Here is a 15,574-nt window from a genome sequence, read left to right as displayed (position 1 = left end):
AGCATTTCCTGCATTGTTCTTTTCTAAAGAACCCATTTAAACCTACTCCTGTGGAGCTTCTTCAAATAACACAGGAACAGAACAGCCGTCCTCACTGAAAGTTGTCACAGTGATTATACAACCTGAAATTTCACAGACGACATTAGAGGTTCAGTTTTATCTATTTTCTTTTATTTCACCAGTTTAAAATAGTCATTTGTTCTCATAGCTGAACATCTTTATGTGCAAAATTAAACTAAAAGCTAAAATTATACACTAGTTGTTGAATTTGTGAACTTTCGCTGTGAAACTATAAACAGATTATTATTTTACTGCTTTGCTGCAACTCTTAAAAAACACAATCTTGCTTGCTTGGCTGCTTATAAAAAATGGCCACACATTGCTCTCATCAAACATCATTTAATAATTTGATTCAATTCAGTTTTATTTATTCATTAAGCAGCCTGAACTGTTAATACAAGGCAGGATGGATCCATGCATCGTCTTTCCAATCTTCTGTTGTGAGCCCTTACCAACTGTAGCTTCAGTTTCAATTAAATTCCATTTTATTTACATAGTGCCAAAACACAACTTGCCTCAAAGCGCTTTATAATGTAAAGACTACAATAATAAAGAGAAAACCCCAACAATCAGATGACCCCCTGGGAGCAAGCACATGGCAGCAGTGGGAAGGAAAAACGCCCTTTTAACAGGAAGAAAGAAATTGTTTGTTTTCTAATAAAGTTTCTAAAACGCGCCTTTCATATTCACCCAGTGCATCAAATGTAAGTCACTGACCGGCCATTGGGAGTAACTTGGGGGTTCAATGTCTTGCCCATGGACACTTCAGTAAGCCACTTACTTACATAAGCCACTTACTCTGTGATACTAGGTCTGCAGATTTTAAACATGCCTCAGCTCTTTGTTCATAAATATATAGAATATATATCTCTTTATGTTTTAAGTGCTTCTAAATAAGAGAAACATTGGTTTTGATAAAATTTACATGCCAAACAGTTAAAATGACCAGGCAGTAGAAAATAACACTAGTTTAAGTATCAATTTATGCCACTAAAAGTGAATTTTATAGTCTAAAATTATAAATGAAATATTAAAATGATATGACTTAATTTTATACTGAAACGTTTTGATTTCTATTTTTTTTTTTTATTAGATTTAAAACTAATTACTTTAAAATGACCAGAACTTTACAATCTGATTGACTGACTGACCTGGGTGTTTATTAATCCGATTACAATAAGAAATATAGTAAAATAACAAGGCTATGGTCACTATTTTAATATTAAAATTAATACCACCTCATGTTTTAAAAGAATCTGTATTTGAATGTGCTATTTAATGCTATCAATGTTACCTGGAAATATTTGCGGTAGTTATTACTTTGTAATAACCTTAAATCAGGCCAATATGTTTACATATTATCATATTGTAAAACATTAACTGTACAATTACAAACTACACTTACTTTTATTTGCACATTAACAGCCCTAGTTATTAATCTCTTTATTTATACTTTATACTATACTACATCTACCATTGCTCACCTAAAAACTACGTTCAATACCGCACTCTATTTATGGTTATTATTGCTTTATTACTATATTGTGTACCCACTTTTGTTTCCACTGAGCTGTATAGCCACCGAAAATTCAATTATTAAGGTCTTGTATACCTAATTATGGCATCTTATTGATGTGTCTAGCACAGTTTTTATAAAGATATTACCAGAATTGGCCAAATATTAATAATAAAAGATGAATGGATACATATTTTTGTATATATTTTTGGGTTGTATGTGGCATTTTTTCAATCATTTAAAAAAAAATTAAAATCCAGGGATTCGTGGATTGGGAAGAATGAGCTGAAGTGAAACTACAGCAAAGCTAATAATTACATCCAATTTGTTTACAGTATATTTGATGCTTTATCTTATGCTTAGTACTACAGCCATTTTCCTAATTTTGCAAGACAAACAAATCCATTAACACCTCAATTATAACTGGAATGATAAACGAAAGCATTGCCACTAATCTCTTTTTTAATTAGTGTGATGTTTCAGCATGTATAGAAGTTAAAGGGATTTTGTGATTAAAGTTTATACATGGGGGAGTGCTGAGTCTGTCAGACCGTACCACTTGAAATACACAGATTAATTGGAGAACAGTGAGGATTTGTCAAGGAGTCTGACAGCTCTGGCTGTTTTTATTGCTTGCGGCTGTCATCTGTGAGCCTTTGTGGTCTTTACAGTTTATTGACTTTTCTGACAAAGTGTGGCAAAGATGAATGAACCGTTTTCAAATAATTCTCTCTGTACGTGCCATACATTTTTGTCACAGTGTCAAAAAGACTTCAACTCACAATATTAAAAAAATAACAAACAAGTAAATGATGTATTTTCAGAGTAAACAACCATTTCTCTAACCGAAGCCTGGAATAAAAGCTGATGGCAGCACAGAGCTGCTGTAGTCTCTATGGAGACCGGGATCGGACGCCTTATAAATTGACAGGCAAGAGTGGTAATCTGTCGCGCTGGTAGACCTGTCTTTCAGGCTCGGAATTTCCTCTTGTAGTTGATGGCACTTTTGACCTGGCCTGTCTGGAGCTGGAGTCCGTGGGTGCCTGTCTGTCAAGTCTCCAAGCGTCATTTCTTTCTTACCTTCACATCCACATCACCGTTATCGGTCCTCTTCTTGTGCAACCTCCTTTCTTCATACTTTGAATGATTACAAGCCTGACGTGATCACAGTTTGGATGTATCTTGCCTTTTCATTTCCAAAACCTTACTGAACAGCTGAGACACATCTATGTACTTCATGTACAAAGTTAAAGAGCTTTAATAGGATTTTTATACCGAGTTTGCAATGTAGTCTACAGACATTATGAAGCATGCTGTACAAAGCTTCACTTCAAACAATAGTATTTCTTCTAAGTTGAACACGAGTGCAATACGAGAAATGACAAAAAGAAAAAAGAGGAGAAAAGATAATGAGTCCCTCATTATGCTGTTCCCCGCAAAGGGAAAGCAGAATCTCAGATTCATTTGTCTTAATTGTGAAAGTAAGACTCAGAAGGGTGCATTCACACTCACCCTTCAAGACCTCTTCATCACATTATGAGCAGATATTTCCCCTGTGCCTATGCAGATTGCATGGCCCCGCCAGAATTAGAATATGCATGCACGGACTGTAATGCCATTATGTCAGCTTCTTTGGGGCTGACAAAAGGTTTTTGTGTTTGTATGTCACAGTGAGGAGGTGCTGGACCTCTGTGTGCTTTATATGTGTGCGCATGCTTGCCTTTGTTTGCATGGGCATGCACCAATGAGAGCACATGTGCATATGTCTGTACTGTATGTGCTCCCTCCCACATCCCTCAGGTGGAGAGTGCAGAGATGGTGGACCTCTGAGATGAGATGCTACATATCTCCATGTTGGTGAAGGAGCTTCCTCCCTCGCTGCTGCAGTCGGGGACAGAGGAAGAAGAGGAGATGATGTTCTTGAGCCTGTGTAGGGAAATGACGAGCAGCGTCAGAAGGAACACCAGCAGGCCGAGAAAGAGCCATACATAAACATAAACATTCCCTGGACGCCCCGGAGATGAGGCGGCCGCAGATGTGGAGGCAGAGGTCGGGGAGAAACGGAGGAAAGTCCCATTGTCTACTGACGAGATTCCAGTCTCATTTTGGTCCATCAACGGAACGTCAATCCCAGACATCCTGACTGTTGTTTCGTCATGGAATAACAAGAGAGACAAAAGGAAGAGGAGGGAAATTTATTGAGGAGCAAAAACACGTTTAGTTTAAAAATCCAGTATTTACAAAAAGCCTTTAAAAAGTGATTTCTCTTTGTCTGCTGAAGAATGGGAGATGCTTCCTGATGCCCACACCCTCACATAATCCCAAACAGCCTTGGTTGGAAATGATCAATTAAAAAAAGGATTTTTGTTCAGATTAAAAGTCAGGAAGCTTTTTGTTTTACTTTATTTATGCCGATGACACTGCCATGAACAGCAGGGGGAGTGCTTGTCTTATTGAATGCCTGTCAGGCTCGGTGCCCAAAGCTGTGCGTGCTCATAAATGAAGCCATCCTTATCTGATGAAATTAAACCCCTTATAATCAGCTTTCACAAAGACAGATGAAAACCAATCCTCCTCCACTGTATATTAATATTGTTAATAATATTCCATCACAAATTACTGCATGGCACGAAACTGGCGAGGAAATGCGAGCGACCGCTGGAGGAGCAGTCAGAGTCTTTGTGCTGGTGAGACACAGAGGGGAAGGGGGCTGTGCTGAATTTGGGTTAGACCAGCCTTGTGTCTTGACTTGATCTATGACAGCAGAGGAAAGACACTTCAAAGCGAGGAATAAATGACCATGACCGGTATGAAAGCTAGAGGTCAGCAGCACACTTTTCATCTCCCAGTGGTATGAGCTCAACTTCTTTCTTATCTTCTGTTCCTGGCCTCCTTTTCTCCCCATTTTTTATAGCCTACATTTCAGCATGCCCCATATGTGAGCCCGGCCACTCGTGCGATATTAAGGCTGGAGAAAATTATACTCCTGCCTTTTGATCTGCAGTAATAACCTCTGTTAATCAGATCAGTGCTGCTGAAAACTGCGGAAGTAGCTACAATGTAAAAACATGTTAGAAACTGGAAGGTTTCACTTTAAATGCTTTGCCATTTCATTTCATTATGATGTTTCAGTCCGGAAATTGGGAATGTTGCTCTGACAATATTAATAAAAACATTATAAACTTGTCTCAGTGTCACAAAGTGTTCTCTCAATTTTGTAGTTTGCTGCTCAGACACCAAATCAGTTTGATGTGGACTAATAATCATTTATTTAACCTGACCAATGAACACTGTGTTTTAAATTTAATAATACTACAAAGGGACAGTTAGCTAGTAGATTTAACCTTCATAAGCTAATTAGTTAACTAAGCTTGAACTAGCTGCTTGTTATTCTGAATTGGCAGAGATTAAATGATGCAAGTTGAATAGCTAGTGAATGCAAGTTATAAGCATTTTCAATCTATTAAACGCTCATAATGCTACATTGTTACAGTCATTAGTATTTTTTATATATTATTATACACTGATGAATCCCAAGCAGCAAACCCCTGGGTCTGAAAAATGATAATACAGACGTACAAAACTGAAATTCTTCAAATGGACATTTGAGCAACTGAAGTCCATGCTAACCTTATGGAAGCTTCTTTTTGACACTATTTTGATTAATTAATTGCATTTTTCATCAGTAGGCCAAAAGTTTTGGTTAGTATCTCAAGACATTCACACTAAATTTTAAATAAGTCATCTCTAAATTTGGATTTACCCAGAAGTGACTACAAACTGCAAGCTACTCAGTGAAAACTTGAAATATTGAGAAATTTCTACTTCTGTTCGATCCTGTTTGTTATCTAACAAATAATTCCCTGTCATGCAGTTGATTAAGTAGCACACAGTAAACCGAAAGTTCAAATCTTATTAGCAAGTTGCTTACATCTAATTAGCCATTTGTGGATAGTCTTAGCAAACGAAGTTTGCTAAAACATTAGCTAACAACTGATGCTTATTAGCTTAGCACTCCATGCTTTCTTTCATCCATCCGCTTCCGCTTATCCTTTTTCAGGGTCGCGGGGGGCGCTGGAGCCTATCCCAGCTGTCATAGGGCGAGAGGCAGGGTACACCCTGGACAGGTCGCCAGTCTGTCGCAGGGCCAAACAACCATTTGCATTCACATTCATTCGCACATTCACACCTAGTGACAATTTGGATTATCCAATTAACCTATCCCCACAAGCTGCATGTCTTTGGACGGTGGGAGGAAGCCGGAGTACCCACGCAAACACGGGGAGAACATGCAAACTCCACACAGAAAGACCCCGGCCTGATGGTGGAATTGAACTCAGGACCTTCTTGCTGTGCGGCAACAGTGCTAACCACCGTGCCACCGTGCTGCCTTTCATTCAGATAAGGTAATAAATGGTGGGAGGTGTAAAAGATTAGGCTCCTTTTTGATAAAGTTTACAGTTAAGGCTGCCTGCCCACTTTTTTAAGAGCTTCATTTTATCCACTGACGCTTTGGAAAATCATTACTCAAAGAGTTATAAGACTTGAACCAAGCCAATAAGCTACTAAGTGAATATGACCATTAAAAGATTTGATTTGGATAATAAATAAATAAATAAATAAATAAATAAAAGAAAGTGAAAAGACTGTGCAACTTAAATACATTTGGCAGTGAATGAACTAATCATGCCAAAATGCACACCAAATACCAGCTTCCAAAGGGACTAACTTCAAGCCTTCACGAATGGAGTTGTTTTCATCTAAAATATTGTATACTACTACTACGTCTAATAATAATAATAGTTTTGTGTGTGTATATATATATATATATGTGTGTGTGTGTGTGTGTTGTGTGTGTAGTTAAATATTGATATGGTGCTCCTAACTGCATCCACCGCTCTCACTTTCTAAGATTTTGCGCTCTCTGAAGTTTAAACATTTCCATGATAACAGTAACCTCCACCAATCAAAGAGATCTCTGTTTCAGCTGAGGATTGTGGGTAGAGTTCTTTTCCACAGCACTGCAAATTAAACACTTTTTTTATTAATAACACAAAGTTGATAGGTTTCCACAGCAACACATAGCACCATGCCACAATGTTCCACTTAGTAACAGTGGATAGCTGAATGGTTACAATATAGTGACTCCAAATCAAAATCCCAGTGGGGAAAATGAGGGGGATTTTCACTTCTGGAAACTCACTTTTCTACTTTCTTCTTTACTTGACTATATTCTACATATTGCTGAATAGTTTATGTTTTGTCCTTGTCCTCCACTATGCTCTCCTGTCGTGGCCTTGAGGCTGGTTCTACTAGAGGTTTCTTTTTGTTAAAAAGGAGTTCTTCCTCCCCACTGTCACCAAGTGCTTATTAATATGGGATCATCGGATTGTTTGGGTTTTCTGTCTAATATCTGAGTTATGTACCTTACAATGTAAAGCGCTTTCAGGCAGTTGTTAATCTGAGATTGCTCTGTATAAACAAAACTGAACTGAATGTGCAAACCAGTGGGTGACAAACAGTGGCTATATCCATCTTTTATATACAATCTGTTTTGTTGCACAAAGTTTCAGATAATTTCATTTGGTACAAAACTTTCTGTGATGATTTTTGCTTATGAAGTTTGGCAATTTGGCACTCCATTCCCAGAATCTTTTCTTCCCTACGTATTCACTCCATTTTATTCTCTTACTGTCTCTCTCTGGATGGTACATTTGGCAATAACTCTAGCTCTCTTTAATTTAAAGCCCAAACTACCTTCAGGGAGATGCACAGCATAATGAGGAGGAATGAGTTGGGCTGCAGCCTTTCTGTGATTGCGTGCTCTCTTGCCCTAACTCTGTATTCTTTATCAAACGCTCCCAATGGTTGTCCTGGCCCAGTGAAAAACGGTCTTGCCGCTTTTGTTAGCTTATAGTGCCTCTCTTTTTCCCCCAGACTCTTTTGGAAACTTGTATTGATATTCCCTGCACACGCTGCTCACATTGCCTTTCATTGCTTCTGCTGTCTTTTTGCAATGCATCGTTCTCTGTACTGTTTTCTCTCCCAACCTGACATCTTTCATTTAGTGCATAAAATGTTTTGGTCACATTAGATTTCCAATATATTGAGGTTAAAAAAATGTCAGTAATTAGTTGTGTATACATCTGAAACATCCCCAAAAACTTGCCAGTGAACTCCTGCCTACTTATCTATCTTCAAATCTCTCTTCTTCTCCTTCTTCTCAGCCACATTTCCTCATCTTACCTGTTGGCCTCATCTTTCCATACCACTCTTTCCTCCTCTGTATAGGTTGTTGATTTTAATGATATGTTGTTTTGAAATTTGCACTGAAGCTGGTTCATTGTGAGCTGAAGTGGCTGATAATTGTGCTTAATGATGCTTTTTGTATCCAGGCAACGATGCACGCTCAGTTCTTTTTTTAAGCTAATCTACTTTAAGAGGGCAGGCCATGCAGTCCTTCTGACTCTGGAGAGGTGAGCCATACACATGCACACACACACACATGCACACACCCGCCTACATATAATAAATACCAGTAGCTATTTTCCTTAGGAATTGCTGCAAATGTAGTACAGAGAACACAGAGGACTAATTGGGAAAATGAGCTATCTTTATACAGGAAAATTATATGAATTTTAAAAGTGGCTTGGCTTTCACGTGTTGGAACATGAGTTGTTTATTCCTGCCTCCAGTGAGTCAGCAATCTCACATCACATGCTTCTGTTAACAAATTTATGGTTTTTCTTCCTTCTGAAGGTTACACTAAATTCACATTTTAGTGTCAGGTAGAAACCCAAGTCATTGACTTTATGTATCAAGTCTGTTGCAAAAGTTTTCTTTGTTGATCCTTAACTGCATCCAGAGTGATGTAGTGCACAAGTGTACGAGATCCCAGAAGGCTGTCAGCAAAAATATTTACACTGTGTTAAGTTAAAATTTTAAGTGGCCTTCGTCTTATCTCTTGTTTTTCTCTGGTTGTGCTGGATCTGGGTTTTGTATAATGTATAATGTTTTGCTGCAATCAGGCCTTGCTCACTATTCATTCTGCTGACTTTGGACAGATCGTTGGTTATTTGCCCTTGAGCCTACACCTCCTTTCTCTGACAGAGGGTTAAAGATAAAACGCTGGCTGCTGAAGATGGACTTAATTTCTTTTGCCTGTTTTAATGTGTGCGCTTTATTCCCATCTTTTTATGTGTCTCCCACAGAGTTGTCGTCTCAAAAAATGATGTATCTGCTCAGTAATTCATGATTTTTATTAAGATTGCTCATAAACATGGATATCAGATATTCAAGCCCATTTTGGGGGCAAGAGGCATGCTTAATGCCTCATGAAAATCCTTACATCATTACAAATAAACAGGATTTATTTTCTAGGTGTAAGGTCAGCAACATAATTAAAAGCTTTGTGATCTTAAATTGTTGCTCAGAGAGACACTTTTTTTAATAGACACAATATAACATTTTTTTCTATCCATGCTGTCAATGTCTTCCTATTCTTGCCACATCTCAGATTCACTGAAGTGTGATCTGGACTGCTCTCACACCTCCCTCTGAGCAGAAGCTGCTTTTTTAAAGCCAGAATGGCCCCTCTGTTGGACAGCCTCTCCAACAGAGAATGAACACCACTGCTGGTAGCTGCTCCTCTGAGAGGAAATAGGATGAGTGAGGGCCGTACCTTGAGGCTGGACATCAGCAAACTTTACTTGACATGACTTACATCTCTGTCCTTTAATACTTTTCTCCCAGTTTTACTCCCAGTCAGGGTTGCACAGAGTTCAGCACTGTGAGACTGTTCTGCCTTTTAGTCCTCTTATTCTCATGTTTCCTCTTGAGTCTAGCAGCCTGGAGCTCATCAGTGGGTTCTTGCTGAAGTGCTCTCTTTTTTTTGCTCTCTGATATGACTTGTGTCTGATTAAGTATTTCAGCTTTTTATTCCTATAGCAGCATTGGTTTCTGGGCTTTGTCATGAACTTGAAATATGTTCTGTATAGACACGGCTGTCTGCTGCACACTTCAGCAAATTTCTCTGCGTATCTTCACTGTTGCTTTCTTAGACTTTATATTTTTGCCACTGGTCTATCTCTATAGACAGTGAGCCTCGATTCCCAAGGCTCTCTCTTTTTCCTGATCAAACTCCTTCTCTTTGATCTGCACAATTTCTTGAGGTCTCTCCTCAAACAACCTCATCCTCTGCTACTGGAGTATGTTCAGCCAAACTCCTTCTGAGACACGGTGCCGCGTAGCTTCCCGTGCTCCACTTTCTCAATCTGTTCTTCACCCAACACCCTCCTAATTTTCTCATCATCTCTGTGTAATCTTCTTCACGGTCACCATTCAGCTTATGCCTCTGCCCATTCGTCCCCATCAGCCCTCTTGTCCTATTTTGCATGTTTTCATTTCTTAGTGCGTATCGTCTTTTTTTTTCTTCTATGCTTGTTGATATTGCTGGACAGTGCACGTCTTTGCAGTTTTATACCCGATGTGTCGATAAAATCATAGAACAAAGCAAATCTTACTGTGCTTTCTTGTAAGCCTTGTATGAGTCTAATATTAATTACTTGATTAATAAATGTTCAGTCTTTACGCAAGTCTTTTTTTTTTTTCACATTCAGCACCATTCATGCTCATTCAGGGCCAAACAGAGACAGCCTTGGAGCCTCTCTGCAACTTTTTATTAAACCTTGTGGTGTCCGAGAAAGAAAATAGGCCCGGCCATTGCTGGAATTTTAACAATCCATGCATGCGGCTTATGCAAATATTTACTAAAACTGCAAGTTCCCACTGAGATGGATTCTCGTGTTTGTTTAGTTCTGGTACTAGCCCTTCACTTCATGAATAATGGACAACATCCATGTGTTTCAAAATGTCATGGCATTTAGACCATATTCTTTTGTGGAAGTGTGTGCATGTGTGTCGATGCGCACATACTTTTTCATGCACGAAAAAGCACACAAGAGGAGCCAAAAAAACCCAGAAATCCTGGGGATATACATTGTATTGGATGCATGCAACACTTGCACATGCGTATGTATACTTCTATAGTCCAAATAGCAGATTACCAGGAGATAAAAGTAACCTGGATTTCAGCCATGCTACGTATCTTACATTCAAAGCCAGATCAGCTGAAAGCAGACCTAAGCCTCACCACATGAATTCCAATTTGCTTCTGCAGTTGCAAATACCACAGATAACGCACAAAGGGTCAGAGATATGCAGGAATGATGAAAGTATGAAGAAACAGATGTTACAATATTCACCAGAAGCTGTAAACCGTTTCTCCGCTCTTCTTGTTTAGCATGACAACAAACATCATCTCCAGTTTTTTGTGCACTTAAGCAAAGCATTAAAAAAATGTGCACAAATATAAACATAACTGAAGAGGCTCCAGATTTAGAAAAAGGAGGAGTTGAACTGACTGCAAAACTACTAAAGAGCAAACTGCAGTTTCTATTCTGAGCTTTTTACATTTCAATAGCAAAATCTCGAAGCGCACCTGACTGCACTCAAAGCTTTACTGGGGGTCGTGCCCCGGTGTTCAAGCTGCTATCTGATTCTCTCAGATATTCAGGGCATGAAAGTGCTGCTTTCAAAAGGCCAAATTGGAGTGAGATCTCAAAGGTGCTGCGAAGGGTTTAATCTAACTGACAATAAGGTAGCATGAGTTAACCCACGAGCAGACAGGAACAGTGATCATCATGAATAGGAAGCACTGGACGATTTTTTTGGTCAGTGGCCAGTGTGGATAATGAGCTCCTTGCTTTGATGTTTCACTGTGTGTATGTGTGTGTGTCTGTTAGTTCATCCCTGTGGTAAAGTGTATTTTTACACCTCATTCTCATATCTGTTAATTACTCCTGATATTTCTGAGCGCCGTGGCATAAAACCCGATGCTGAGTTACTCTGCCTGTGCAGCTCATTTACTCTCTGATTATTATGATGAGCTGAGTGAGTCATACATCAGTTCAAATGCAAACAAACCCCGCTCTTGTCAGGATTGCTCTGAAAGGACGCTTTCCTCACCCTCTTGGGGGGAACAATTGCCCCACTCATCGCTTGTCACGCTTTTCCTCCTTTTCCCAACTGTCACACCGGAATCCCGCTCACCTTCCAAGTTGGTGACTAAAATGAATTCTTCCCGCCATGCATGCGTACATCTCGCACACTTTTCCTTTTAAATCTCTCTGACTTTGACAGAAAGGCTGCCGGTGACAGCAGCTTCACCGCAGCTCTGCGGGTGTTGATAAACCATAAATAAAGTTGTCTGTGAATGAAGAGATGAGTTCAAGCTGAATAATCTCTCTGTGTTTAGCAGGATCCTTCCTTATAGATCTCATCAACAGATTCCCTGCTCTGTCTGGTTCATTATAATAATTTGGAAAAATGTTGTAAAATAAAACAAAGTAGCCTGAAGCATCAGCAGCATGCATGCAGTTGCTGAGAAAAGAAAGAGGAATAGATACAGACCTTTATTTTTCTTATGTGAAGCAGCTGCTCCTCTCTCACGTTGTGCAAAAATCCATCTCTTGTTTGGTCTTTCAGCCGAGCAAACCAGATCTGTTGCCCCTCAGAGCTTCCCTGTGAGCCTCCCCTCTCCCTCTCTCTCTCTTGCTCTCTCTCTCTCTCTCTTGCTCTCTCTCTCTCTCTCTCTCTCTCTGTCATTCAGTGTGAAACACGGCCGCACAGGCTCGTCAGCCAGAGACGAAGCAGTCACATATGGGTCCCTTCTAGAAATGGAGTGACACATATAAAAGGCCTACAACAAAAACTGTGGCTGCTTAAATGTACTGACACTTCCTTTCCTTGAGAAGCAGCAAAGATGGGCAGAAGAGAGGAAATTTTAATTCCATCCTCACCTCTCTCCCCTTTCCACTTCTCCGTCTCCACCCTCCCACTTTTCTCTTTGCTTGCTCATCAGCTTCAATAACGATCACACCAACGATCAGACACATTCACAGAGCAGTTAATAAGCTGTTCGCGAAGCCTGTTAACGCCACACCACAAGTTGTCCGACAGACACGCAAGTAAATGAAATGACAGTTTTAGCCATTTTAATACATTTCTGTCATTGTGTGCTCAAACACACAATTGAGCCGCCTTTGCTTTGGCTCTTCCGTTTGTGTGAGGGACACACGGCCCAGCTCTGTGCTCTCAGCTAAACTGTGTCAGTAGACAGCATCCAGTGGTGAGTAATAACCGGCTGCTGTTGTGGAGAGGCAGACCGAGCTGTTTAAATGAGACCCCAGACCTGTGGATGAATGAACAACAACAAAAAAAAAAAAACGTGGGGGGGGGGAGCCCAAGTGGAAAGTCGTAGCATTCAACATCTCTTTCTCACCTCCCTTCATCTTAAAGCTCTTATCTCGTGTTTTCACTCCCGTCTCTCTTCTCTCTTTTTTCTCCTTCACCTCCTCAAACCAGTTAGCAGCGGCTAAGCGCATCTGTTCTGTTGAAAAGTCTTTTTATGTGAACTGAGTATGGACACATGCCGCAAATTACACATGAAACGAGGCGCCTTTTTAAAAAAGGCTTCCCATAACTTATCACTTGCTGTATTTCATCGAGTGATGAAACAGAGAGGATCGTATTCTCGACAAACTATGTCGATTTATAAGCAGGAGAAACACTCTGCCAGTGGTGTCAACCACTCTGGATTTATTGGGACAGGCTTTGAAATATGTGTCTGCAGCTTGACAGCAGAGATTTAAAGCAGACTGGTGGCTGTTACAATTTCCGTCTCTGTCCCTGCTCTAGGCCACTCTCGCTCTCTTAATAGGTCCCTGCATTCCATTAGAACTTTGTAGATTTGCCCTGCCAGCCACGATCACACGACTGCACACCTACCAACATCCCAACTATCTTTCTGCTACTAACAACAGACCAGCTTCTTTTACGCCTGGCTGCCTGTCATTTTTTAAACCTGCTTGTTCCTCACAGTAGCCTCTGCCTATCTGCTTGCCCGGAAGCCTCAGCCGTTTTTCATCGCCTGCTCTCCATCTGTGGCCTCCAACCTGTGCTGCACATGGTTTTTGAGACTAAGGCACAGCTGTGATTTGACTAGATTGATATGCTAATTTCAGCATGCTAAAACCTTTTAAGAAAATGATGCCAGTGTGTTAATTTTAACTAGATAAAATTCTTATTGTGTGCACCATGCCTGTTTAGCATGTTAGCATGCTATTGATCATTTACTTCATTAAAATTGAGCTTGATCGTGTCATTAAATGAAGGGTCCAGTAACCTCAGGTGCTGCTGGAACTGAAATATTTCACTAAAAAGGGAAAGGCTCAAAGCCTCTAGAGGAAAAGCTACTGAATTCATTCTTTACATGTCTCTATCAAAGATTTCAACCCATTAATTATAATTATTTAATGTGTTTATAATTATTTAAAATTCTTACCACACTTTGAAATGCCCCGCCCCCTACTTTACCTGACTTTTCAAAAATGATTTATTTTATCTGGATGAACTGACGTTTAAATTGCTTTGTTTGGCACTAGATATGTCTTCTTTTGGTGTAAAGCACTCCAAATAAAATCCAGTCTCATCTGACTTAGCATAAATTATGCTTGTTAGCACCTTAATGGTATTCATGAGGTGTTAATTGTGTGGCAGATGTCACCTGTCTCTGCTCTGTGAAGGGAAAAAGGCACCTCCTCCTCCACAGATGCCTCTATCTCCTGCCATCTGCCCGCTGACATGCGCACCAGAGAGGAATAGCAGCAAAGAAGAACGCAGGGCAGAGATGAGATGACTTTATTTAACATCCAAATCCAGCATCGGCAAACATCACCGCTGGTATTCAGGTGTACGTACTCTGACAGCTATGCTAGAAAAAGGGCTTTGATTTATTGGATCTGCACAAATATATATATGACTATATTTTGATTGGCAACCCAATAAGAAGCTGGTTTTGCATTTCATTTAACTACTCTAATAATTATTTGGCCTGATCTCACACCATAGAAGACTATTTCTAAACCTATCAAAGGGAATCACTGCGGACAACTTTTTTTCTAAATAGGGAATATGCTAGGCAAAGCTAATTAAGGCAATGGGAGTACATGCACCCTCACTCTGTGCAAACTCAAATGTTCTTGTGTGCGTTTTTGTTTCATGTGTGTGTGTGTGTGTGTGTAAGAGCAAGAAAGAGGACTGAAGGATAGAGATAAGCGCTTCGGCCTCAGCTGGCTTTTGTCACTAATCCCAGAAGGCGAAGAAGTAGCTGCCGATTCCATGTCACTCCCTGATTTCCCAGCCTGTTCTCAGTCCATGCCATCCTAGAGCTGCCCTTGTAAGGACACCAGTCTCTGCACTGCATGTTAATGAGAAGAAACATGCAGCAGTCAGGGTACAGCTGCAAAGGAAATCTCTGTTTGCTAAAACCCGTGTGAACACAACTATGAACTCTGAGATAAACGGCAGGAAAGTGTCACAATATTAGTTACGGATTATGTTCCAAGATGCGTACATTTTAGATGTGCCGCAAGATATGATTTACATCCCTCTGGTAATTTGAACCAATTTGCCGAGCATCCCGCTGAGAGGGAGGCTCATAAAAAACAAAATTTCCCTCTGTGATGAGCACAGGAAAACTGCTTCATATCCTCTCCTGACTGCAGGAGAAAGTATTGCTGCGTCTTTAATCACGGGGAGGCAGCGTGCCTTTGTCTCCAAGATGTACGAAATTATTAGTGACATTTGAAAGATTCTGAAACCAATAAATATGCAGCACACTGCCGCTTTTCGTCTCATGGCGGTGGCGTGCCAATCAGAGTGATCTTCAGAGATCTGAGAGCGTGGAGCAGAACGAACATACTGAGGCGTATCAGTGACACACCCACATGTCCACGCACACACACACAGAGGACAGAAGCCTGATAGGCGAGCACTTGTCCAGAATAACAATGAGAGATAGCAATGTGATACTGGGGCTGTCTCAAACCACCCCCTAGCAGTGCGGCAGCTCGACCACAAGAGCACAAGCGTAAGCTC

General features: G+C 40.2%; 1 protein-coding gene across 2 annotated transcripts; it reads right to left on the bottom strand.

Moving 5' to 3' along the window:
* Positions 1-383: 383 nt before the first annotated feature.
* sertm1 (serine rich and transmembrane domain containing 1) lies at positions 384-12,380 on the bottom strand. 2 transcript variants are annotated; one of them, XM_085470408.1, is made up of 2 exons: positions 12,047-12,380; positions 384-3,719 (listed from the first exon to the last, which is right to left on the bottom strand). In XM_085470408.1, exon 2 carries the CDS (start codon positions 3,712-3,714, stop codon positions 3,373-3,375), a length of 342 nt encoding a protein of 113 aa, XP_085326534.1. In that variant the 5' UTR covers positions 3,715-3,719; positions 12,047-12,380; the 3' UTR covers positions 384-3,372. The 2 variants fall into 2 exon arrangements, with proteins under 2 accessions (XP_085326534.1, XP_085326535.1); XM_085470409.1 differs by lacking the exon at positions 12,047-12,380 and adding an exon at positions 5,508-5,604.
* Between the last annotated feature and the right edge of the window lie 3,194 nt (positions 12,381-15,574).

Source organism: Copadichromis virginalis, linkage group LG10 (genome assembly GCF_057382275.1).
Source record: "Copadichromis virginalis isolate Kocher_CV1m ecotype Utaka linkage group LG10, C_Virginalis_male_GT1.1, whole genome shotgun sequence".
NCBI lineage: Eukaryota > Metazoa > Chordata > Actinopteri > Cichliformes > Cichlidae > Copadichromis > Copadichromis virginalis.
This window is presented reverse-complemented; position numbering and strand designations above follow the sequence as displayed.